Source organism: Pinus tabuliformis, chromosome X, assembly GCF_031772625.1.
Source record: "Pinus tabuliformis cultivar Carrire ecotype Pingquan chromosome X, CPIR1, whole genome shotgun sequence".
Classification (NCBI taxonomy): Eukaryota; Viridiplantae; Streptophyta; class Pinopsida; order Pinales; family Pinaceae; genus Pinus; species Pinus tabuliformis.
The window spans coordinates 1,151,803,451-1,151,830,688 of NC_142308.1; the positions used below are offsets into that span (position 1 = coordinate 1,151,803,451).

The 27,238-nt window shown below is 37.7% G+C and overlaps 1 protein-coding gene across 2 annotated transcripts in view; it reads right to left on the reverse strand.

The window, feature by feature from the left end:
* LOC149143975 (neutral/alkaline invertase 3, chloroplastic-like) overlaps nucleotides 1-27,238 on the reverse strand; it is a 187,171-nt gene that overhangs the window by 7,212 nt on the left and 152,721 nt on the right. For both annotated transcript variants that reach the window (XM_089448392.1, XM_089448391.1), the window contains exons 2-3: nucleotides 25,570-25,735; nucleotides 25,206-25,417 (exon numbers count right to left, since the gene is read on the reverse strand). In XM_089448392.1, the coding sequence (XP_089304518.1) occupies nucleotides 25,206-25,417; nucleotides 25,570-25,735 (378 nt within the window). The remainder of the gene's footprint in view (nucleotides 1-25,205; nucleotides 25,418-25,569; nucleotides 25,736-27,238) is intronic.

A 27,238-nucleotide genomic window follows, 5' to 3' on the forward strand; every position in this document is an offset into this window, starting at 1 on the left:
TACTTGCAAACAAATCGTTGCATTTTCGCTGCCTAAGCTCCTTCTATTCGAGCCCTATCCATATCCGCAGCTCCTTCTCTTGCTACAGCTTTGCGTCATGGTCCTCCTGCTGCTCATTCTCCTCCAGGTCTGATGTCTAACCTGCTCATCGAACATTGCTTCCCCTGCGCTGTCAACCTGCACAACACCCTTCGCACATTAATCTTCCCGTCCCTTCTCGCAGTTTGTTGTTGTAGCTCCCTTGCCCATCGCTCCCTCACGCATCCTCCACTCCCACTCGGTCCTGCTATCTCCCATCTGCGTCCATCCCTTAATTCGTTGCACGCATTCTTGTCCGCTACCATAGCTCTGTTGTCCCAACCCTTCGTTGACATGTTCTTCCTCCTCGCCATCAAAACTCTTCCACACTGTCGCCAGACCTGCAAACAAATCTCAATTCATTTTTTTATTCTTTAACTTTGTATATTCGGGATTGGGTTAGGTTTATGATTTTTGTTTTGTTGTGATTCATTTTGATTTTGTTTATAAATCTAAAACATAAAAAACAAAAGTTCGATTTTGGTTTTATTTTATTTCTTCCTTTTTTTAATATTTATTTTACATTTTTTCATTTTGACTTTGATTTTTTATTAAAATTCAAAAAAAATTAAAAAAATCTAAAACAAAAAAAATTAAAATCTAAAATTTTTAAAAAGTTCTAAACATTTAAAAAAAAAACTAAGAAGTTTATTTTGTGTGACTAGAAAATCAAAATTAATTTTCACATTTAAAGATTTTAAATTTTTTACATGGCCTCTGGCCCATTAAAAAATTTAAAAAACTTTATTAAATCAGTTTGATTTGTTTTGGTCATATTCGAAAAAAAGATCTTGATTAATCATTTACCACATTAAGTCTTGTTTCATAAAACTTAGCACATCAAAAAGTTTTCCTAAAGACTAATTAAATTGTCAATTTTTAGTTCTTTCTTGGTGTTCTTTTTGTGCTAGGGGTAAAATCTAAAGAAAACTTTTGTGGTATTAACATTTTTCATTTCTCTATAGTTAAACAAGCTTGAAATTTTTTATCCAAAGGTTAACTATAGGGAAGTGGTAAATTTTCCTAAATTTGGGTCACTAAGCATAAATCATTTTAATTTTAGAATTGGAATTGATTAGCATTTAAATTTCATGGTTGTTTAAAGTATTTGGATCTCTAGAAATTTAATTGCTAGAACATTTTGCATCAAACGAAACTGATTATCATTGCTTGAATTATTTGATATGTGTTACATGTTAGATATATTGCGAATATCTTCAAGTAATTGTTAAAGTGCTTTGTCGTGGAATTATAATAGATCGCATATCTTTGTTTCCTACGCTGCGTATTTGTGGACATTTGTTGACATCTAAGTAACCGGATTCGTCCTAAACCCCCTACGAATCCCCAATCCAGCGAATCCGACACGATTCAGTCCGGATTCGTGTCCAAATCATATGACACGTCGTGTCCTTTTCCGACACGTCGAATCCGAGGTTGTGTCACGATTTTCAAAAGCGTGTCGCGATTTTTGGGAATCATGTCCTGTTTCCAAAGGGCGTGTTTGGTCATTACAGCCATGCATATTTTCATTTGGCAAGCGTTTTGGCAGCTTAATGATCAAGTCTAGGCCCTAGTATTGATATGCTATTCATGGTAATGTTAAATTCTTAAAGTAAAAGTGACATTCTCCTTAATCTTCATTTTCATCCTTTTACTTAAATTTTTAACATTACCATGAAATGACTCAGGGTGTTTGAGAGTGGTTCCGGCCTCATTGGATTTCATATGAGAAAGTAGAATTTTAGATTTCATTCAAAATCTAGCAGACTTATCAGTTTTTCAGGATTTTAGGATTGGGGGATTGCAATGTTTCCATTGAATTTTGTCATGTATTAGGGTATGGAACTCGTATTTAATCAAGAGCACCAATCCCTCTATGTACCTTGATGTTAGTGACATTGGTTGTCGAACTCCAGTATCATGACCCTCCTAAAAATGTACGCATCACTCAAACAAATCTTGACTTGACATGTTATGCTTGTTCTATCTTATGTTAATGCTTAAAGGGTGATATTAATGACAAAGATCCCTATACAGATACAGAGGTAATGACAAAGATACCTCTGGATGTTAATGCTTAGAGGGTGATATTAATGACAAAGATCTTGATTTTCCAACAAGACTAAAAAATTAGACATTTCTCGTGGTGGCATGAGGGCCAAGCATAAGAAATAGATAATAGATTGACATGTATTTGAATTTTGTATGTACTATGCATGCTAATAGCTACAGATGAAGATCTATGTTTGAAATCAATAAATTTGTATCATTAATTAAAATTTGTGTAAGATATATGATAATATCTAATTTTTAATATATATATATATATATATTTAATAAAATAATATATAACGTGTCCTAATGTGTCCTGTTTCGGGGGGTCAGCGTGTCCGAATCTGACACCACGAATCTCGAATCCTACATGTCCCGAATCCCCGTGTCAGGTGACTTTTGTTCTCTTTGAGCTATAAATGTATTAGAAAGCTTTGAAATAAGCTTGTGGTTTAATTGTAATATCTTCAGGGGTTTATTTTTAAGTCTTCATCCAATAAAGCAGATGTTTCATTTTGGTAATTGAGGGCTTTTGCGACATAAGTGTTCCTAATCCTCGAGTCTAACTTCATTCCATCATCTGGTGCATTCACATATAATTTAGCTTTGCATGAATAAAATTTACTCTCAAGCATAAGCTTGGTCGATAGAGAGATAGGTATCCATCCATCTTTGCTTCAGAAGCCTACTTTTAATAGTACTTAAAACGGTGACCTTGCAGTCGCCAGAGCCACAACTCTCTGCAGCGCCAGAGGCACTGGGTATGTTAGATTTTCAGGAGAGGTAACGTTAATCACACCTTAGTGTGCTTTGCCTTATCTTCTCTCTGCCAATTACTACTAAACCAAGCTCAACACAGAAAGGGTCGAAGGATTCACATTTAAGTAGGCATTTAACTAAAATTAACCAAGATTTTTGCATCTCACATTAGCTTCAAGATCTGCATTTCATATAAGATAGTCATTCATCTAAGCAGCAGTTGCTAATCAATTACTTGGTTTTAATTTCCCTAGCAAGATCATTGACTCCATAAGGCACTGGTATCAATCGTTTAAAATCTAATCAAATCCTATAAGTCTTGCTAAATCTTAACCAAGTACTTGATCGCTTCACTGTGTCTCCCGAACTGGTTGGTTCCAAACTAGTTCTTCATTCCATTTTTCCACAGGGTCTACCCCCCTTAGCTTGTTGTAGGGAGACAACTTAAACGAAGAGATTCGGGATCAGGGTGACAACCCCCAATCTGAGCCGTTGTCGTGGTGCCTAGACATTCTGTGCGACAACACATACCTATGGCAGAAGTTAAAAAGATCTAATATTGTTGATCCATCATTGTAGCTGATTGGTTCCATGAAACATTTGGTCAAGGACACGTCAATTTGGATTAGCAGTGTTGATGATGAGAAGGATACTACTGATGGTTGATTCTACTTGAGATTTGGTGAAACAGAAAACAGGTTTCTATGGCACTATGAAGAAAGAAGATACGGAAGCTTGTACAACCAACTGTGAAGCAGTATGGCTAAATAAAATGTTTGGTCTATCTGATGACATGTTGGATTTGATTATGATATCTTGTAATGATCAAAGCTATTTGAAGATTGTCAGAGAAACAAGAAGGTCAAAGCACATTATGATTCGTGACATGATGCAAAATGGAGCCGCGAAGCTACAGTATATCTTCACTGACAAACAAGTAGCGGATGCATTAATGAAATTCCTTCCAAAGGGAAAGGATGAGTATTTTTTATACAAGCTTGGGCTTGTGGATATCTCCTCCCAGTTTGAGAAGGAGTGAGGATGGACACTGTATTCTCCATGTGTGTCATATATTATGGCCAGGACTAACAACCATAAGTCTAGTACATGAACACAGATAGGGAGAATGGTGGATTGGATAAGCATCTTGGACAAACATTCTTGAGTAATGTATTGTGACCAGTACTAATAGCCCTAAGTCAAGTACATGGACTTGGTTTAAGAATGGTCCGATGGATGAACATTTCCTTGCAATTAGGAGGAAATGGTCCTGTGACGACATACCTTGGTGAACCTAAGTGGGGTATGTGCCTCTAGAGGGGGTTGTGTCCTATTGAATGCTTCCCAACATTGTGCTCTGATCTAGTGGAGAGATAGAGCTTAATTGTGGTCAGTCAGCGTAGAGGTGACTTCGAGGAGGGTTTTGCCTTGGCTAGCAGCCTAATTTTGGTGTCTCTTGTCTCTTTGTGATCTCTACATTTTTCTAGTTGATTGAACATTTGTATAATTGCTTGATGAAAAAGACATAACAAGTAATAAGAAGACATCTTACATTCACAATTAATTATCAAGAAGAGGAATCAAGCATTAATCTACACTAACAAGGTTTAAAAAAATAATATTGAAAAAAAATATTAAATAAAAATAAAAAAACAATAACAAAAAAGGTTTATAAAAGAACAAAATATATAATTTTTTTAACATAAAAATATAATAAAAAAGAAGAAGGGCAAAACAAAAAAATGACAGCTGGCCAAAACCACCACCTCCACTGCTAGACGAAACCACAGCTGCTATCCCCATTCCAATGAATTCAACCAAAAGCCATCATAAATTTTGATTCCGGAATTATTGCCGTGAAACTGCAAATTACAGCGACCATATACTATATGTGGTTCGACGTTTCCTGCACTTGCTACTTTCTAAGAGAAGAAAGAAGATGTGATGGTAGAGTAGAAAATTATTTCCTCATGTGATTTTCTGGATATATCTATAAGATCCCGTGCAATCACAACATTCTTCAATCCGTACAACCATCAACTGCCAAATTTGTTGCTGTATTGTACAGTAAACTGTCGTTTCAACAGTCTTCTATCCACAGGAATGGGTGCATACGAATAGGTGTGTTCTTTTGAAGAGAATCTTTTATTATATTCCCAATTCATATTTAATTAAGGGCATAGCATAAAAACCATAAAGTTTTTGTTATAACAATTAGAATATCACAATATCCCAAATATTATAAAGGGAAAATAATACTAAGTGGTAAATTAAAAAGGTTAAGAGTATATGTATTATTTATGAAAGTTAAAGGGAGAACCATATTATCATATTATTATATCACCCAAGGGTAAAAGGGAAAAAGAGTAATTACAAAGTTATTATTATATTCCCAAGTAACTACAAGTTGACTATTTAGTTAGTGAACTTTTAGTTGCTAACGTGATATATTATTAAAAAAAAAGAGAAAAAAGGTATTATTAAAAAAAGAAGAAGGGATATATAGGAAATAGGATTATTGAACGAAGAAGTTTTGAAAGGGAAAAGAAAGTTGAAGTAAGAAGAGCGAAGGGAAATTCCAAGTCAAAAAACATAAAAGGAGAATTAGTAAAGGATTCAATACTAGTTGACGGAATAAAGTTTTGAAGGTTTATTAAAGAGAAAATAATATTTTATTATAAAGAAGGGGTTACTTTTAAAAACCTAAGTTCACCCAAATAAGCAAAATGGAGCCTAATACGGAAATAAAGGCTAGAAGATTTCGAGAAACTAAATATAACTATGCTTTAGTGCTATTTAAAATAAAAGGGTCTATTGTGGGAAAAGATGTTACTATAGCTATCTCGCCAGTCGAAAAGAAAAATTATATAAAACCTAAAATCGCAAATCAATTAGTGATCCCTGAGTCAAATATAATTGAAAAAATTCACTGTTTAACAACAAAATATATGACAACCAATTTACAATTAAATGTTGGAGATTATACATTCATATCACAATTCTTAATTCAAACACTATGGAGGGATCAAGGTGACATTATTTTAGGTTCACCTTGGATGGAAACCCTTGATTCCTTCGTCCTGAATACGAAAATAAATTTTTGACATTTTCTTACAAAAAGAAAAAAATAACATATTCTTATTCATACATTTAATATATAATATTTGTATCCTCAATGGATATCTTTATATTCCAAGTCTTCTGGAGTATTTAACCTGAAGAACGAACTTAAATAATAAAAAAAATAACATATTCTTATTCATACATTTAATATATAATATTTGTATCCTCAATGGATATCTTTATATTCCAAGTCTTTTGGAGTATTTAACCTGAAGAACGAAATTAAATAATTCTTTTTAAAATTACAAATTGCCCAAAATGGTCTTATAAACATGATGTTGACTCTTTTGACTCGTGACAATAAATCCTAAGACCTAACAAACCCTAGAAGCACAAAGAACATGCTTTTAACTAGAAGACCAATAATGAGCATGAAACCCATGCTTTAATAATAATATTTTTTCTTTTCTTTTTCTTGTTTGTTGCATAGGATACATATCGAAATGAGTACAACAATTATAAATACAAAAACTAGTTACATTTCTCAACACTCCCTCTTAACTAGGGAGGTATTCATAATTGTACAGCCAACACAACATCAGGGACAATGCTGGTCATAATGATGATGCTTACAGTATGGCTTATCAATCCGACTCTTCTTGAGAACTCTTGGATATCCATACCCAAGTCCTCAAAGAATATCGGTCCTCTTTGACCACTCTTCTCTTGGATTCTTGTCCTATCCTCAAAGAGTATCAGTGCCTTTCCTTTCTTGGAAGATATATCCTCAAGGTAACCAAAGATGCTTATTCAATCCTCTGTCATAATCTTCATCACCTGAAGAGAAGAATGCACATGTGATATCAAATATCACCCCCTCCCAAACCGAGAGGACATCCCTATTCTCCCTTAATCTTGAGAATAAAAACTCGTTCCTTATTCAAGAAGACTCCTTTTGCTCCCTCTCAAATCTAGAGGAGATTCCATACTTCCTTTCAATGATGGAAGCCAACACCACAAGCCTTATAGCTTGTCTTCATCAGAGTATCAGCTACTAGTTCTTCATAGCTACATGGCTCCCTCTTCCCTTCACATCTCTTGCATAGAACCTGCTGCTTTTCGAGGTATCATGGAACCATCCCCACTCTTCATTCTTGTGACAGGTTCCAGGTCATCTCCCTTGCTCATCACTTTCCATCTTTGACATGAAGGCATTGTATTGAGCCTTCCCAAACTTCTTGATCATGGTTTTCTTTATGAAAGTGATCTTCTTGACCTTCAGGTTATATTCTCGCACTGCTACCTTCCAAGATGAACACATCTTGACTTCATAGTTGCTAGGTGCTAGATATTGAGCTTCCCTCAATACTTTTCATCCATACAATTGACCTTGCCTCAACTGTCATCATGTATTCCTGCAACATTCTACTAAGTAGCAAAATAATATGTTAACCAGATAACCAAACCAAAATGAAATAGACTTACCTCACCATGGTGACCTTCTCGTTCCATCAACATCCTCATCGACCATCTCCACTTGAATTTTCCTTCTTGCATCAAAGTGCCCAAGGATCAAACTTGATTACCAAGTTACAACTTTTCTTTCGGAGATTATACTAGATGTTAATCAATATCAAATACATATTCTAGAGAAAGTCCTAATCTTTTATACATTCTTAAGTCAAGTTCTATTCTTTTCCAACATCATAAATACTTAAGCATATCTTTCTAACCAACTTTATTCCACAAGATTCTCATACACATGAATCTTATCCAAAGTTTTCTTTACAACATGCATTCCCATGCTTTCATCCAATCATCTAGCTATCCATATATTTCACAAAAAGTTTGTATCCTAACCCATTGCAATCCTTCATCCCTTTTTACCAGCATGTTTCCACATTACATAGAATACATACTATTCCTGTCATGATGCTCTTCCCAAGGACTTTCCAAGATGATGGTCCTTCTCGAATCATAATGATCCATTTAAGCAAGATGACAACCTCTAACATAATGCTAGATAATATATGGATGAACACTATGAAAAATGGTCTAACATTCTTATCCTAGATGATCTCTACTAAGCAACTTAATCATGTAAATTTCAAACATGCTATCATCATATGCTTCTATCCTATGATGCTTATGCATAATATATCAAAAGAAAAATTAACATTCTTAGAGAACCTTGAAGTTAGTGAACCTTCTTTAGTAGTAAAGATCCTTCACTTCTTCCTTCTTTAACTTCTCAAGTTATCTCAGTGCTTCGGCTACATGAGCTTCACTCCTATCCTTTCTCTTATTGTTCTGTTGATTTCCACAGTTCCTCTTGTAATGCCCAAACTCGTGGCACTTGAAGCATTGAATCTTGGACATATCTATCTTCCTGGACTTGCCAAACTTTCCCTTCTTCATCTGCTTGACTCGGGCTAGAAAGGCTTGAGTTTTGCTCATCAGATCCAATGTCATCCTTGACCTTGACACTTGACTCTTCTAGAATGTATTGTGCCCAGAACTTGTCAAAGGGAGTTGAATTTTTCTTGGAGTGGATACTTGTTACTCCATTCTGATGGCAATGCATTTAGAACACATATGGTTACTTCTGAATCAACAATCAGGTTCCCAAGTCCTTGCAAATGGTCTCTTAATTAAGAGACCCTCTTTTGACCTGTTGTACTTACAGAATACAAATTCACTAGCTTGTCACACATTGCTTTGGGAGTCTTCAAATTTGCCACAACAGGAACAAGAGAATCCTTTATTGATTCAATTATCATCCTTTGTGCCCTTACTTCCCCTTCCTTGTACTTTGCTAGTTCTTGTGTCCTTTCTTTGCTAGGTTCAATAATTTGCCCAATGACATATTCCATCACTTCTTGTTCTGTCAGTATCAAGTCAATCCTCTTCTTCCATGCTAGATAGTTTGATGCCCCAATGAGCTTATTGCTCTCCTTGCAAAAAGAACTTACATGACTTGAAGATTCAACCATTATGTAATAGTATGATACCTACTTGAATACCAAGATTCTTCTTTTGAAGATGCCCCCAACCTACTTTATGCCTTCAAGATCCTTGAAGGGACTTCCTTGAAATATGTTCCCTAGGATTCTTCCACTAACAGCTTCCAAGATTGATGTCATCCAAGTAGACTTCCTCTTGCGAGATCAACACCCTTCTTGCGAGATTGATGTAGTCCTTGATATTCTTCAATGTAGAAACCCTTCATCAAAAGGTCTTCTACCAACAAGTCTTCAACTAGATTCCTTCAAGATATAATTTTCCTTGTAGTCTTCCTTTTTCAAGCATTGAGAATTTCCTTTTTCCTTTTCCCTTGACAAGTGAATCCTCCTTGTGTCCTTCCAGCTGCCTTCCTTGCTCACCTTAGCTTTGATACCATGTTAGAAAATGTAAAGTGGCAGCTATTAAACTTATTTTCTTTAACCTTCATACTTGCTTGTGAATCTTAGTTATCTTCTTTATGTTCTTTTAGTTAGATCTTTCATCAACCAATATCAAGAAACAACAACAAAGGAGGACACAGATGTAGGCTCTCAGCCAGGGAAAAACCCCTCCAAGGGGAAAACCCGGAAACCCTTCTCGTCATAGAATCTGCTTCAAATGAGATACAAAGACTCAATTCCTAGACCAAGTCATCTCCCAGTACTAAGTCAGCCCTACCTCAAGTCATTTCTTGAATCTGCACAAAACTACTAAACATTGCAACTTTGATCTGCCAGCTACAATACTGCTACTTCGGCCTTGCAGCTCCTGAAGAAACCCTAATACAGCGTCTTTCTGGGACCTCTTTCGGTCAATGAGGTCTAGATAGAGTTTCCTTCCTCCTAGCTACAAGTTTTTGTACTTCGTTATACTACAACATGCTTTTACTTAGCAGACCAAATAATGAGCATGAAACCCATGCTTTAATAATAATAATTTTTCTTTTCTTTTCTTGTTTGTTGCATAAGATACATATTGAAATGAATACAACAATTATGAACACCACAACTAGTTACATTTCTCAACATTGAAGTAATTACAAGATCAGAATTTTTTTTGTGGTTGACCAGATTGGAGCAGATTTGACCAACATCGACTTTGACTTCGGAGGTGACTTGGAGGAGGGTTAGACTTGATGTTTTGGTGGAAATTTGGGCTTGTTCTTGGATATCTCTCATTTTGATCAGATTCTACAAGACGAGGATTGTTGGGTTTTCCCCTTGTGGGTTTTGCCCTGGCTAGCAGCCTAAGTTTGGTGTCTCTTGTCTCTTTGTGATCTCTATATTTTTTTGGTTGATTGAACATTTTTCTAGAAGACCTCTAACATTCACAAGTAATTATCAAGAAGACGAATCAAGCATTAATCTACACTACACTTGGTTTCCCAACAATTAAGAGCTAAACATTGTTGACATAAAGATTCAAAATTTTACCTTAAGCTAATTCTCAATGCTTACAGGGAGGACTGGCATGTGTCATAGACAATGTGTTGTTTTCAAAATGGACCATTCAACTTCACATTTCTTATGTAGATAATTTTTCTACTCTTAGCATCTCTTACCACCTGGCATGGTTTGAAAAAGTCAATGGATCCTAGTAAATTATATATATAAGGATTATGATGGCTCTTGTAAAACACACATCGATGGGTCTAACATGTCTTGCTCGAAAAGAACATATTAAATTCCAATAAACCTGGCGTACAACCTAAGTTGCACGGTAAGGGAAAATGGGTACAAGTTTCTGAAACGGATATAGGTACGAAACATGAGCCCCCCCCCTGCCGCAAATTTTGGAAACAAGGAAATGTGATATATGTTAGGACATTTAAGAAATATTATGTGCAATCATAAAGCATACATGATACATTATGATTAAATTGTCCAATGTCAATGCATAAACTATAAGTCTCTAATATTGAAAATAACAATATCCAAAATCAGCCTTTATTATATATATAAGGCTGCAAGTATTATAAAGACTAAAGACTAATAGTCTTCCATCTTCATCCTCATCATCATAATCCTCGTAAAAAAAAAGCAGAATCATGCTCAACAGTGGATGGTGGAGTTGAAGAAGATGATTGGCCAATTCCACTTCTAGGCTCTCGGTCCTCAATATTCAAGGTAGAAAGGGAGAGCTCCAAATCAAGACTTTTTAAGTTTTTGGATCCACATCCCATTCTTTAGAAGGACTACTGCTATATTCTGGACCCCTACGAGATGCAAGGCAAAGGTTGGAGTGCACATAAACAAGATCCTCTGCCTTCTGTGAGCCCAACCTGTTGCACTTCACAAAATGAATAAAACCATAGGTGCTCCAATTCCTTTCTGTTGATGAAGAGCTTGCCACTTGTGAAAGAACACGAATGGCAAGATTTTGCAAATGTACACCATTTGCACCATGACAAATCCACCACCTAACTAGATTCATGGTGCTTCTCTCCTCCAAAGTTGATATATCTGAATAATCATCTAATCCTGCAAAAAAACATGCAAATTCTTCCTTCACCTCCCTGTGTAAATGAGCTGGAAACATTCTCATAAGGGATTTTTTCACCCCATTAGCCACGTCACTATCCTTATGGGGTGCCTTCCTCTTCCCATTGCATTGAGCAATAAGTTCCTCATCATAAAATTTGGGGTTCAAGGCATGTGCTAAAGTGTGCAATGGAGTGTTGAAATTGTTCCACCTATCAACAATAGTTTTCTTGACTAGATCAACAAAATGATCATCAACAAATAAAATTTGTGAAGGCTTTTGTGAAATGATTTCCATAGTTTTCTCAACCATGGTTTCCATGCCATCATATACCTCTCCTAAGAAAGGTTGGTCCGTGTCAGCATTCCAAAGAAGCTCAAATGCAGGGATTGTGAAGTTTAGCAAGAAATCTATCTTGCTCCGCCACTCCTCATCAAGGCATGATCTATGCACCATATATCCCCACTCTGAATTTGACTGTCTCCACTTAGCCCAGAGTTGACTCACCACCATAGAAACTAACGGTTGCTTAACCTCAACAAAGCGACACAACATTAGGAAGTTTGAAGCATATCTTGTCTTAAGTTTTAACAACTTTTAACAATTCCAATTTGGACTACACTCGAAATATTGCTTGATATTGATGGTGGTTTGTGATGAATTTAATGATCTCTCTTGCTTCCCTTGTGATTTCCTTTATCCATGGAACTTTATCGTCAATCTCCTCTAAGATCAAATTCAAATTATGGACAATGCAGGGTGTCCAAAAGATGTGGTCATACCTCCCCTCAATAATTAAACGTGCAACTTTGAAAACTGGTGCATTATTCGTGATAACTTGCACCACCCTGTTAGGTCCTATTTATTCAATAGATTTTATTATAACATCAACAATGAATTGTGCATCTTTTACCTCTCCTGAGCAGTCTTCTGCCTTTAAAAACATTGCTCCTTTTGGTGAAGTGGAAATGATATTTATCAATGGCATACGCCTTGTATCTGTCCATCCATCTGAGAATATGCTAACCCCAAAGCTACTCCAGGAAGAACGAATCGATGATAAGATATCCTCCACAAGCTCCTCATTTTTGAGAAGTTGAGTTTTGACTTTCTTATAGTTAGGTCCCTTGTACCCTGTGGGAGCTTTGTTAACTACCCTTATCATATCTTGCCAGTAAGGAGAGTGAACAACATTGAATGGGATACCACATGCACAGATGCACCTAGCCACTCTGGAATCAACTTCTCTTGCTTGCACATTCACCAATTTAGCAATTCTGCTATCTTGAATTGAAGCGGATGCCCCTTTGGTATTTTTGGATGGTGATTGTTCTGTTGTTGAGTGGCTCTCCTCTTCCTTTCTTCAATCACAATCCTTGGCTCAATGTTTGGTGGAGCTTGAGGAGTAGCATGAGTAAGCTCTTCATGCCTTCTTTTAAGTCCATCAGCGTCATCTTGCTCTCTTTGACATGCCCTCCTCACCATTGGGTTTGTTGTTTTTGTGCACCCTACAATTCCCTGTCCTCCTCCATGCAAAAGATGTGCCTTCACTCTTGGGTGTTGAAAAGTGTAACTAGGTTCGGTCTTCATAATGACATGTAATTGTGATTTTTGTAAATGATGTAAAGAATAAAAATAGAATTATTATTGTAATGCTTGCTTCATGGGTTTCATGAGCAAGAGATTTTATTTTTAGATGGCTCTTGTTGTGAGCCTTTAGGATCTGTCAAAAGGAGTCGATGTCATACCCTTCTTGGGCATGTTACAAATGTATATGTCTATAGAATTGTCAAGAAGCCCTCCAAGACAAGCACAAGTTACTCCTCTTCAAGTCAACATCAAGATAAAGTGAAGAACCCATGTCAACTTCACCTAATGGAGACACACCTATTTGAAAACATATGTTGACTTACTTAAATGGGACAACCACTATATACACGTGTATAGGGTCTTCGCATTTCCACAGAGAAAGAGTTCAGATTTCCTCTAAAGTTTGGATAAGAACTGCAGTGAAAATGTAAAGAGGCAAGTTCGGATACCTCTGTAATTCGGATAGGAGATTGCAATGACACGTTCGGATCTCAGAGAAGAAAACTTTTAGTGCTATGACACAGTCTACAAGCTCAGATTTGAGAGAAGATTGCGGTAACATTTTGGTGATCTCAGAGATAATTTAGTGACATTCTCGGCATATAGACTGAGGATTACAATGGAGACAGTTCAGTGATATATCACAGTGATTCAGTGCTATCTTAGCTTCGGTGTTGCTACAGTGATCACATTTCAGTGACATTACAATGATGTGTTTCGGTGCCATCTCAAGTGTGTCTACAGTTCGTTGCTATCACAATTTATCTCAGTATGCTCAAATAAGAGATGATCTCAATTCGTTGCTATCACAGTTTATCTCAGTGTGCTCAGATAAGAGATGATCTCAATTCGTTTTAATGCTATCATTGTAACTATGTCTCGGTGCTAAGAAGGTCAAAGCAGAAGAGAAATCAAGAAGAAGAAAAGAGCAGACACAATCAAGAGAACGAGTGTCTTGGTCTTGGAGTGGCTAATAGGTCAAGGGTCTTGGTCTTGGTATTCAGCAATTGGAATCTCTAATCTAAAGTTGTAAAAAGCACTCACATGCAGTTACTAATTGAAGAGAAATCACCTAATACTTGATGCCCTAGATTTCTCAACATGGTATCGGAGCTAAGGTGACAAAGTCAAGAAAAGGGCATCTAATCAAAGAGACACTCAAGGATCAAGTTTCAAGAAAGGCATCAAAGCAAGTCGAAGGATATTAAAATGAAATTTCAAGATATACATTGAAGAATCAAACCCTAGATCAAAGAAGAAATTCTACTTCAAAAGAATTCTTGGGATCTACGTCAAAAGAAGCCCAAGAGAAGCATTTCTAGATCAAAGATCATGTCATCTTGGAGAAAGTCAAACCCCTAGAAGTATTTCTGAGATCCACACCCTATCATCACCAAAGGAAACCTCAAAGAGTTTGTAGACTATTCAATCAAGAGAAGCAAGATCAAGGGCCTAATCATTATCTTCAAAAGGTTCCAAGGCAATCTCCCCTCATTGAAGTAAGGACCTCCTTATCCTTAAAGAAGATCAGCAGAGAAGCATCATAACATCTTCATCAATCATCATCAACAAAGGGATCAAGTTGAAGATTTTATCTTCACTTGACTTGTAAGTACCTTTTTCTTCTATAATCTAATCTAATAAAATGACTTTGTTTTGCAAGGACATCTATAAGTTGGTTGGGTCATCAAACTTCCCTGCATGGAAAGGAAGGATAGAAATAGTCCTCGAAGAAAATGAAGTCATTGATCATATCAATGGAAAAGTCTCCAAACCATCCGAAGGTCAAGTACTATCTGAATACATGGAAAAGGATCTAAGGGCTCCAAAGATTCTTATGGAATTCGTCAAAGATTCCCTTGTTCCCCATATAGCAAGATTGGAGACATCAAAAGAGATATATGATAAGCTGGTAGAACTATTCTCTGAAGATGTGATAAAGAAGGTCATATCACTTAGATCTGATCTACACAAATTAAAGGTATCAAAGGATAAAGAGTTATCTTCATAAAATCTCAACTGCAAGATCTGGGAAAGATGATTCAGATAAGGAAAAAGTGTTCAAAACATTTGTTGGAAAGAAGGGGAAGTTTAGAAAATTTGGTCCTTAGAAAGGAAAGAAGAACATAGCTAAGATTCAAAGCTATAAGCATTACAAGAAAGATTGTCCTAAGCTCAAGAAGGGCAATAACAAGAAAGACACAGAAGAATCCCATTTCACCGAAGAAGTGGAGGAAGTTGAAAAGAAGAAATCAAAGGAAGAGGAAAAGCACTAGAAGTAAGAGCTCATGACATCACCATAGGAAACATGAAGGATGTTTGGAACAAAATCTATGACAGTCAACTATGAAGGATATAGCTCTTGGTGACCTCATTAAAAGCTCAAGTGACACTTATGGGAAAAAGGAAGAAGTCGTCCAAGACAAGTCTCATCATACATCAGTCAAAAGGAAACATTTGCTAGATAAGGATATGCAAGATCCTCAAGATTCTATAATGGAATCCTCATCGGAAGGTTCCCCGATCTAAAACGGAAGCAAGTGTTTCATCAGGAACTCCTACTTGTGGAATTCGTGAGATGATGTCATGATGACATAAGAGATGAAGCAGATCAAGGGGTTGAAGCTTTTTTCAATTAAGGAAGCTGCTGAAAGAAGCCTAGATGACCTAAAGGTAAATCAGGTGTGTATGCTTGTATTCATACTATAAATTCATGTCATATGGTTGCAGGTAACATGGATCAATGCTCTATCTTTAGAAGCATGATCAAAGGCAAGGAATCTCCTCCTATGAAAGGATGCAGGAAGCAATGGGTCACACTAGATGAAATCAACATAATATGTCCTCATATGGAATATGTGGTGATTGACAGCAATTGAAAGAACTCTGATCAGAAGCTCCTGGGAATGAAACGTGTGAAGAAAGGAAGGAAGAGATCATGTAACCATAGGAGGCAATCGACATCCAAGAACTGAAATATTTGACTATGATATTTCCTAGAAAGATATCAAGACTTTGATGGAAGTCTGAAAAAAATGGAGACCCTTGACAATATACATCTTTGGGAAATGTGTCAACTTGTATGCAGGATGTTGATGCCAACAGGAAGATGTCATGATGAAAGACCATCACAAAGGTAATTTTTTATTTAAGTGTTCATTTCTTATTTTTGAACAAATATCTGGATGGGCTTATGCAAGACTATTAAGGGAAGAACTCTGAATGTCTTCCAAGAGAACCATGTAGAAAGATGTAAGAGCCTTCCGAATAACGGAACATAAAGAAGGAAGAATGACATGAAGCAAGGCCAGATGTAGACTGATGGATCGCTTTCGGATGAAAGGAATGATGACATGACTGACTCATGGATGAAAGTGATGGATGGTCTGTGCCCTATGAAGAAGTCCCAAAAGATGAAGACTCCATGATGAAGAAGAAATTCATGACATCGAAGGAAGGAGCTCTTCAAGCAGTTGGTTGTCTCTTCATCTCCACCTGAGGAGATGTTGTAGGTCCCTAGCTAAGAGGGAGCCTGGAAACAAGTTTTCTTGCTTGATAGAAACTTGGAAGCAATATGTCCTTGTTGACCTAGGTTGTCATTGATGTCAGTATGGCAATATTCTGGATACTAAAGGAAGACATGAAGCCAAGGGGACGCAGAATAAATCCATGAAGAGATAGGAGCAAGGCCATCAGGATAGCCAAGCCATAAGCAAAGAGGAGTTATAGGATATCAGAGCAAGAGAGGCATTCATATATGCAAGGAGGTCTTTGAAAGACACTGCCAAGCCAGAGGAGAAGATGGAGACGAGAGGCCAGAGGAGCAGATGGAGATGAGAGGAGCAGACAGAGCCACCAGAGGAGCAGATGGAAACGAGAGGAGCAGACAGAGCCACCAGAGGAGCAGATGCAAACAGAGCCATGGGACGCAGCAAACACAGCTGTCGGAGCCACAGAGGAAGCAAATAGAGCTATCGAGAGCAATGTATGCCACAATAGGGTTATATGCATGCAAACAAGCATAAGGGCCCATATCGAAGGAGCATTGAGGAAGAGCGGAGGACACAGCGAAAGAGCAGTTAACGGAGGAGTATTACAGCGGAGCAGTGTATAATATTGGAGGAGCCACATAGAACCGATAGAAAGGAAACAACGGAGCAATATATACTATTAGAGGCGGAGCAGTAGATTATATCGGCGGTTAAAAACCATATACATATATGCATTTACCCATCGCCGGCAAAAACATAGTTATATGTCGTTTAACACTATCGGAGGGCAAACGGAGGCCAAAACATATATATATGGCAAACACACTATCGGCGGAGAAGTTTATATATATATATCGGCATATATATATGTATATCGGCGACATCGCTAATCGGCGGTTCAGCTATGTGCCACCATTGAAACCTCCGATTGCGATAATGTACGCGGACCCGATGCAGCATTGTGTTATAGTTGAATGCAATATCGCATCCACCAATAGTCACGAATCGTCGATTGCGATTTAAGCGTGGACCCAATGCAGAAATAAATATGAGTGTAATATTTTCTGAAGTCCGCCCTTTAGTTTTTGCCTGTGTTCGATTGTAATTCTTGTGTATTTGTATATATTGCTTGCGCGGGGTTTGGAGACAGAGATACGTTAAGGAATGCTCCCGATAGCTCAGAAGACTAGATTCAAGCCGATGGCGATTGCGATAAGGACGTGGCAGGTCCATTAAATAATGCCATCCCTGTGTATGCCTGCTATCATGAGAAAACAGGAGCATTGTTATAGTTTTCTGAATATGTGTCCTCTGCGTATGACTTGGATCTAGCCATTGATTCAACGTGTCCTGTGAGCATGAATAGACAAAGGAAATCGAGAGATGGGACGCTGAAGAAGCAAGCGAGCACAAAGGAAATGACAACGAGCGTTGAGGAAGTCCAAGAGGCGGTGTAAGCGGAAACGAATGGACGAAGGCATGAGAATATATAAAACAGTAAAAACAGAGAACTGTGAGGGCAGTTGGTATGGTGAAGAACCAGAGTGTGAGATAGCAGAAGCAGCAGTGGTGAATGCTGTTGAAGGCTGTTGAACGTTGTGGAAAATAAGCCGGAGGAGACAGAGGCAGCAAGAGGATCCAGCAAAACAGAAAGAGGGCCGCAAGGCTAACAAGACAGCAGACAGTCGAAGGGGAGAAGCAGCCAGCAGAGAACATAAGCTTGAACAAGAACTTATTCTTTATGCAGAGCTTAGTGCAGCTAACAGTAGACTGACTAGAGCTGTGTGAAGACATTATCAGAGAGCATGAAGGCTATTGGAGACTATGCGTGGGCAGTGTGTAGAATTGTAAAGACTCATTCATAAGAAGACTGGTTGTCATTGATACTGTAGTTTGGAGACTACAGTGAAGCTGTAAATAGACAAAACTCAGCAGAGAAGAGTTCTGAGAATAGAACATTATTATCAAAAGTGCCTTGACAAGATTGGAGTCCTTGGGGCTAGTGCCTCAAAAGCAAGAAGGATAGGAGTCCTTGGGGCTGGTGCCTCAGAAGTAAGCAGGATTGGAGTCCCTGGGGTTGATGCCTCAGAAGTAGGAAGGATTGAAGTCCTTGGGAGTTTGTGCTCCTAAGTCCAAGATTGGTGTCTTGGCGAAATAGAGTTGTTGCTCTGGAGGTTGGAGCCTCACCAAAGTCCAAGTTGGAGCTTGGCAACTGATTGTAATCATCTATATATTGTATCTATTTTACTGCACAGTTTATATTAATAAAAGCATTTATTCTTGTTGTTCATCTTGTGTTTTGAATATATGTGTTTTAACTGGTGAAACAATAGTGGGAAAAAGAAATACTGATTCACCCCCCTCTCAGTATTTCCAACAATTGGTATCAAAGCAAGTACCTTCATTCAAAGCCTAACAGCGTGAAGGTTGAACCTTAGAACACAAATGGCGAAGTCAAGGAAGAAAGTCTCCAATCCTCCTAAGGATGTGTCTCCCTCTACTACTAAAATAGAAGACAATCAATTTGAGGAGGCTCCAAGGCTCAATGGGAACTTTAATATATGGAGAGCAAGAATGAGGAATTTCTTAAAGACTCAAGGCACTAAAATCTGGAACACAGTGATTGATGATAGCAGGATGGATAGAGAATCCAAGGAGTACAATGCAAAAGCAGTAAAGGCAATCTTGAATGGGCTCCCTAACTCTGTAAAGAACAATCTAGGAAAAGATCCATCAGCAAAGGGCATATGGGACAAACTTCATGATCTTCACTCAAAAGGAGCATTGACCATGACCACTAGTCAAGAAGATGATGGAAATCTAGAAGGAAATCCAGAACCCATCATAGAAGCTGAACATGAGAATGATGATGTCAAGGCTAAAGCAGACTTAGAAGATGAAGAGAATGAAAAAGACTTTGTAGAAGAACTCCTCACTCAACTTATGACTGCCATGGAAGAGATTAACAATTTGAAAAAGGAAAATGAGAAACTTAAGAAGACAGCTCTAGATGGTGACCAAGATCAAACAAGGAAGAAAGTTGACCTCATCAAGCTTCAAGTACAAGAAGACTGGTTGTCATTATAAGACTGGTTTTCACTTTTATTCCCTTGACATTTGTCACATTCTACTACATATTTCTGAATATCACAACTCATCCCCTTCCAAAAGAATGATTGTCGTGCATTGTAGTAAGTTTTAAAGAATCCTACATGCCCGACTAACAGTGAGTCATGTGACTCCTTGAGTATCTTGGATTTAAACTTGGAGTTTGAATTCAGATAGATTCTTCCTTTGTACCATAGAATATCATTCTTCCATTCAAATTTTGAGATCTCTGGAAAGTTATTGATTATCACAGTTATTTCTGGATCCTTGGCATACTTACTTCGAATCTCATTAAGCCATTCAGGAACAACAACCGAGACTACAAGTAATGTTGGTTCTTCGTCCTTCCTAGACAAGGCATTTGCTACTACATTGTCTTTTCCCTTTTTATGTAGTATCTCCATGTCAAAGGCGACAATTTTTTCAATCCATTTTTGTTGTTCTTTGGAAAGTGTTTTTTGTTGAAGGAGGTGCTAGAGATTGTTATGGTCTGTTCGAATGGAGAACTTACTTCCCAAAAGATATTGTCTCCACTTGGCCAGTGCGTGCATAATAGCGAGCATTTCCTTGTTGTATGTGGACTTAAGACATTCTCGTTTATTGAGCTTCCTGCTTTCAAAAGCTATTGGATGCCCTTCTTGCATTAACACTACACCTATACCGAACCCGAAAGAATCACACTCAATGATAAATGGTTTAGAGAAATCTAGAGTTGCCAATACCGGGGCGTTAGACATAACTTCCTTCAGTTCTTCAAAACACCTTCCTGCTTCCTCATTCCATTGAAATGAATTCTTCTTTAAAAGGTTTGTTAGAGGTGCAGTTATATGTGCATAGTTTTTAATAAATCTTCGGTAATATCCAATCAATCCTAAGAACCCTCTTAGCTTGGATATATTAACTGGTTTGGTCCATTCCTTTATAGCTTTGATTTTATTAGGGTCCACTTTTACTCCTTCATGGGATATTATGTGTCCGAGATATTCCACTTCTTCCTTACCAAAGGTGCATTTGGATTTCTTAGCGTAGAACTGATGCTCTTTCAGTAGTGTAAGAACTTTATCCAGATGTTGTAGGTGCTCCTTCCAAGTTTTACTGTAAATTAAAATATCATTAAAGAATACTAATACAAACTTCCTAAGGTATGGACCGAATAACTCGTTCATAGTGGCTTGGAATGTTGTTGGTGTATTGGTTAACCCAAAGGGCATTACTTTAAATTCATAGTGACCTTTAGTTTTTGGTATGTCTTCCAACCTGATTCTAATTTGGTAATAGCCCGACCTTAAGTCCAATTTTGAGAAGTATTTTGTGCCATGTAGTTCATCCAACATTTCGTCGATAAAGGGAATTGGGAATTTGTTTTTAATCGTTATTTTGTTTAATCCTCTATAATCAATGCATAGCCTGAATGATCCATCCTTCTTCCTTACCAATACCACTGGAGCAGCATACGGACTCTTACTTTTCAAGATGATCCCACATTTTAAAAGGTCTTGGATTAATCTCTCAATTTCAATCTTTTGGTGATGTGGATATTGATACGACTTGATGTTGACAGGATCTGATCCTGCTTTGACTTCTATTGTATGCTCAATTTCCCTGTTAGAACGCATTTTCATGGCCAAGTCTTGGAATAACTTTTCATGCTTCTGAATTAGCTATTGTACTTCAGGTGACTCTTCGCTTATCACTTTTGCAGATAACATTTCTAATTGGTGACAGTGTACTACATAAGTTGGTGCTCCTTTTCGAATCATTTTCATCATTTGGGATGATGACACGATTTGATTTTCTGGTGCTTGGAATCTGTATAACTTGTACCTCTACCCTTCCCAGTTAAAGCTTATGAACTGCTCTTGATGGTTGGCAAAGTAAGTGCCTAGGGTTCATAACCATTGGATACCTAAGACCACATCTACTCCTCCTAATGGTATAGTGTAGAACGGGATTCTAAGGTCTTGAATCTGCAATTTGACCTTATGGCATTTCCCTACCTGTTCAATCTTCTTACCATCGGCTACCATCACCTTCATGTTGGGCATGGAGAATGTGAAAATGTTGAGTCTCTTTGCCATGGATGAATCTAAAAAATTGTGGGTGCTACTGGAGTCGATGAAAACCACTACGTTGTTCTTCTTTATATGTCCTTTTAATTTTAAGTCTGGGGTTGTGATATACCTGTCATAGTTGATAGTGACATTTGCGGAATACTTCCGTCATCTAATTCTGGAGAGAATTTTGGGGCATCTTCTATTCCTTCTATGTCTGATTCATCATTGTTTGAATCATTAGTTGCTTCACAGTTATATAGGTTCTTTGACTCTTTTCCTTTAGCACACCTATGTTTAGGGTCCCACTTTTCGCCGCAGTGTTTGCACTTGCTTTCTTTCATCCTTTGCATTCCACATTAGATTTTTCGCCTTCACGAAGATGTGGTGGAACATATCTTGTATTATCCGTATTCACAGACTGAGGAATTCTTCGTCTCGAATATACTTTTTCTGGTTTTGACCACAATATTTTTTCAAATTTCCTTTCAACAGCTTTTGCTTTTTGTCTTGCTACTTCTATCGATGTAATGTCATGAAGCTCAAGTTCTACTTGTAGATGAGTTTTAAGTCCGAAGATGTATGATTGAATTAGATGAGATTCTGATAACCCAGGTACTCGCGTTGCTAAGGTCTCCCATTCTCGAGTGTATTCATCCACATCTCCTTTTTGTCGCAATTTGATGAGTGTTGAAAAGAACTCTTCCTTGACACCTTGGAATCTTTTAAAGAACGCATCCTTAAATTTTCTCCAACTGATAGCGAGTGTCGTCTTCTTCCACCACATATACCAATTGCATGCTTCGCCTTCCATTTTCATGGAAGCATGCCTAATTTTTTTGTCATCATTGTCAAAATTTTAAATCTCAAAATATTCTTCTGCTTTATTCAGCCATGCAACACTGCATTTTTTGTTACCATCGAACTTGGGTAGCTCAATTTTTGCTCTTCGTTGATACGTCACTAATGGTGGAGCGAAAAGAGGGTATTGATTGGTGAATGAATTCCAGAGCTGCTTATTTTGAAACGTCGTGTTACTATTTTCTTGATGGTGAGTGGATGGTTTTTTCGAAGACTCAAATTTTTCATGAGAATCTGTTGAATTTGTTGAATCTGATGAATTGTGTTGTTGATTACCTCCATCATCCTGGAATAGTTGTTTGGGTGTAATCTTCATCCTCTCACACATAACGGTTCGCATTGTCATTGTCTGATTATGATTCATTTCGAATTTGATATGGTTCTGCCCGCGCTGTTGTTCCATTCGATTTGTCGTATCCTGAAGCTTCTTGATGTCGTCGGAATGTCCGGTAATGGCTCGTGGTACCGACTAATTTTTGGTTTAAATCATCGGAATGGCTCGTAATCCTATTCTCAAGATCAATCAATTTTTTGATGAAATCGGCCACTGTCATCGATGACAATGAACGGGTTTGTGGGGGTGCATATTTGTCCGCCAGCTTAAACTTTCTTGCTTAATTTGAACTAATTTTTTTTTAATAGTTAAATTAAATTAATTAATTTAATCATATGTTGAAATTATTTATAATATAAAGGTTTTTTTTAATATATAAACTATATAGTTATATAAATAAAAAATTAAATGGGTTAAATGACTGGTCACGCAGTTTCACTGACCGGCAAGGAGATGACTAATCGACCAAGCGACAAGAAACAAAAATCGGACGTTGGGAACAACGGCGGAGGCACGGTGGCAGGGGGCGCGGGTGGGCAGGCGGCACAGGTGATTGAGGGCAAAAGATGTCGGCGGATGGGCTACGGACAGGACGGTGGCTACGGACAGGGGCTGCGGACGACGGCTGTGGGCTGCGGACAGGGGCTACGGACAGGGGTTGCGGGCAAGGGCTACGAACAGTAAGTGCGGTGATCGTAGACGTCCAAACAGCGGAAGGGAGGCATATACAGCACAGTGTGGTGGACGCAGACAGCGGTGTGGTGTGGAGGGTGGACGCGGACAGAGTGGCGTGGAGGAACAGAGGGGTTTCGGATGCGGCTGGACTGAGTAGATTGATACTTCTGTGTAGCATCTTGCCGGAGAATCGAACTAGCTCTGATACCAGATGGCACAAACAACTTAGATATTCGGCAAATTCATTTTATTATTATTAAAACAGATAGATGATGATTACAATTTGTGGGAGGCCCCTGGCTTTATACTGCCTTGGGTGCCTCTTGGTGATTCCTAATAACTACCTAATTAACTAATTTTTATATAACAGTGCCCCATTTATGTTTGATGCCATTTTAATTCTCAACTGTGATTCTATGCATTAGAAGCACTGGAATGAACAGCGGTGCCCTGCATACTCCATTTATATACATAAAATTGTTAATAAATTGACTAATTATAGAATATGATTTGATTAACCAGCTTAGTTCAACCTGTAAATTTGTTATATTTTATAATTTATTGGGTTGGATGCTTTCCTTCTAAGCCTGTTTTTCTGAGAGCTTCTAATTTGAACTTCTCAAGCTATTACATACTGTTTGGTACATTCGAAAACAAGTATCAATCACTCAATCTCTCTCTCACACCCACGTTCAAACAGTGCATACAGTTTTTATTTGATATTAAAAAGACATCTGTACGTTATAGCAGTGACACATGAATCTCCGATCACTCGCAATTAATCATGAGTCAAACTCTGCACTTCCCTCAAACGATCCGATTCAACTCTGGGCGAGTCAAACTTGCGTTGACTGAGTTTGACTTGCGACTCACCGATTAATTTCGATTTAGGTGACTGAGGTGATTTTCAACCGTCAACTCGGCGAGCACGGGTTTTAACTTTTAGGGATCCCGCATTTTTTGCTGTGTGGTTTAGTTACGTTAAAAATTAAACGTTGGTCTGTAACTTACTTCTCACTTCTCAGGCCCGCAACTCATACATCAAGAAGGTAATAGAGTCGTAGTGTAATAGAGGCATAGTGTGCAGTGTGCTCCAGTGTAGCTTCAACATGTGCTATGTCAAAGATTTCAGTGGCAAACCATTATTGTATCATTTCAGCAGCAATCAAGAGATTTCAGTTACTGCGTTTTTACTGATTCGTATGCAGTATTTTATAAACTTTCAGAAGCAGATGCTTCTGGTTCATGTAGTCACTGGTAAGGAATTAGGACTTAGTACTTTGGATCATGTTTGGACTCATAACATATATGAGATACTTATTCATTCATGATATTTGGGACATCTATTGATATTATGCATTGTTTGGAGTCTGGACATGGCTTTGTTGAATATGAATGAACAATGTTTTTTTTTTAATTCAATATGTATATATCTTTATTTATTGAATTCACCGATTTTTTCCCGATTTTTCCCCGATCCGATTAAAACTCTTCGCTCTTTTGCCTCGCCGATTTATTGCCGATTCCGAGTCTGGTAACATTGCGTTATAGAAGTCTTAAAAATTACAAATAATAAATGCAAATCTTATAATGTAATTTATAGTAAAAGCATGTGTACACAAATGCAAATCATGTGAAGAAGCATATATAGCATACTTGTATTTCCAGAGGATGGCCATGGATTCCCATACGACGATCAATCATGCATGATCCATCGGTTACTAATAATGTGGGGAACATATCAAACCCATCAGCAAGACACAACTTCAAAATCATTTTAATCCCTGTTTGAACATCAGTCCTTTCCTGAACAGAAAGATCTCCTGTAAACTTGCCATATGCTCTAAGAAGAATAATCCACCATAATCCTGGAATTGTCACAAACATAGAATGCTCATCAATGGCAAATGAAAATAGAACTCTGCCCCTTAAACCTCATCTGTGATGCAGAGATTGTAAATTTACAAACTACAAAAAATATTTAAGTAGTTGCATTCTAATAAGTACTTTCAATGCATACCAGAGTCAACAGGGGCCACGCGGCCTATTGCCGCCTCTCCGAAGTCTGGGTCCAGTATATCTTCAGTGGCATCGTCATCCCCATCACGGGGAACAGTCCGCACTTTGAAGCTTGCTGGCATCAAACCTTGTCCAGGGCTATGACAGTCCATTGTTTTCTCCCAACTCTGCAAAAATGACAACCCATATTACTTTGATAGTTCAGATGTATAAAATAGAGTCCCACAATAACATGCAGCAACATAGTGAAACTGACAAATATTAATACTGATAATGATTTTATAATGACAAGGTGGCAAGAAACCATGGACCGAACTGCCACAAATAGATTATCCTCTTTTATCATTAGTTAAGCACTCCAAGTGATTACTTGTCCAGAATTGGGGTAATATGCACAAATGTGAAACAGAGGAGAGTGATGCCTCTGTGTGTATATTGGAATGTGTATAATATCAATTCATTGTACTTCAGAGCAGCATGGTCAAGTTCTGTAAAATGAATACCTCCTTGACGGCCATCATAATTATCATGAAATTGGAAAGAAGTGCACTGCCTCATTAAGCACCAGATTCACCTACCGGGGTCTTGTAAGCATTTCTTTGTACTAATTTTTGTTGCACCGTCTTAATCTTTGTACATATTAATGTTAATTTTTTACTACATGGTAAGCAGATCTGCACTCATAAAACAAAACCATAAACCTAGGATACTGACACTGAGTTTACTCCTATCAAAACAGGAGATAAAGGAATGCTATATCTACAAACACATCAATCTGAATAAACAGAACAGCAAGTGTAATGTGCAGCATTCAATCACATCAGTCTCAATTAACTGCTGCTGAGCACTCACTATAACTGTGCCTCCCTCGTACCTACACAAGGATTGGGATTGTACGGATCTGCTAAATGCACTACATTGAAAGGGAACAGTGACTAAGCAATGGGTAAAACTAACAATTCAAGCCATGCAAATCAAAATTCCAATTAATTGAGAGAAGTAATCACAAGTACTCAAGGACAATCAGTAGCTTTATGTATATATTATAAGCATAATGTAGATAGGAGAGGTAAATTTATCAATGTCCATGACTGACCAATACATAATTAATGGGACTAGAAAGTACAGTAAGCCACAACAGAGCATGAATTGAGACTTAATAGAATCACTAATGCAAAGCTTGAAGAAATTGACTTGAACACCCACTGGACCAAAATCTCCATTTGGATGACAGTTGACTGGAAAATGGGTTGTAGAGACGGCAAAGAAGGAAACCATCGGCATTAGATAAGATATTGGGAGGTCTACAAGTTGCAACTTTAACGGATTAAAGGTAGAAGATTTGAAATTCATGGTCAGTCAGTACGACAATGGAATGATTTGGTTCAACTGACCAATTCGAATAACTGAAAACCTTACGTAATCACCAACATAACCTGACAGGGATAGATGATGGAAAGAATTCTTAAGGATTGGTCTTGAGCAGTGTCCCTGATCTAAAGAACAGATGGAATTGTGTGATTGTATCTATCTGCTTCACTGCCTTTTAGATAAGGCTTCTGATATTCCCTTGAGTGTTTTATCAGTAGTGGAAGGATTTGTCGAGAATGGCAGTGTGCTTAATTGGTTGGAATATTTGGCATCTATGTTAAACACAAACTGCCAGGAAT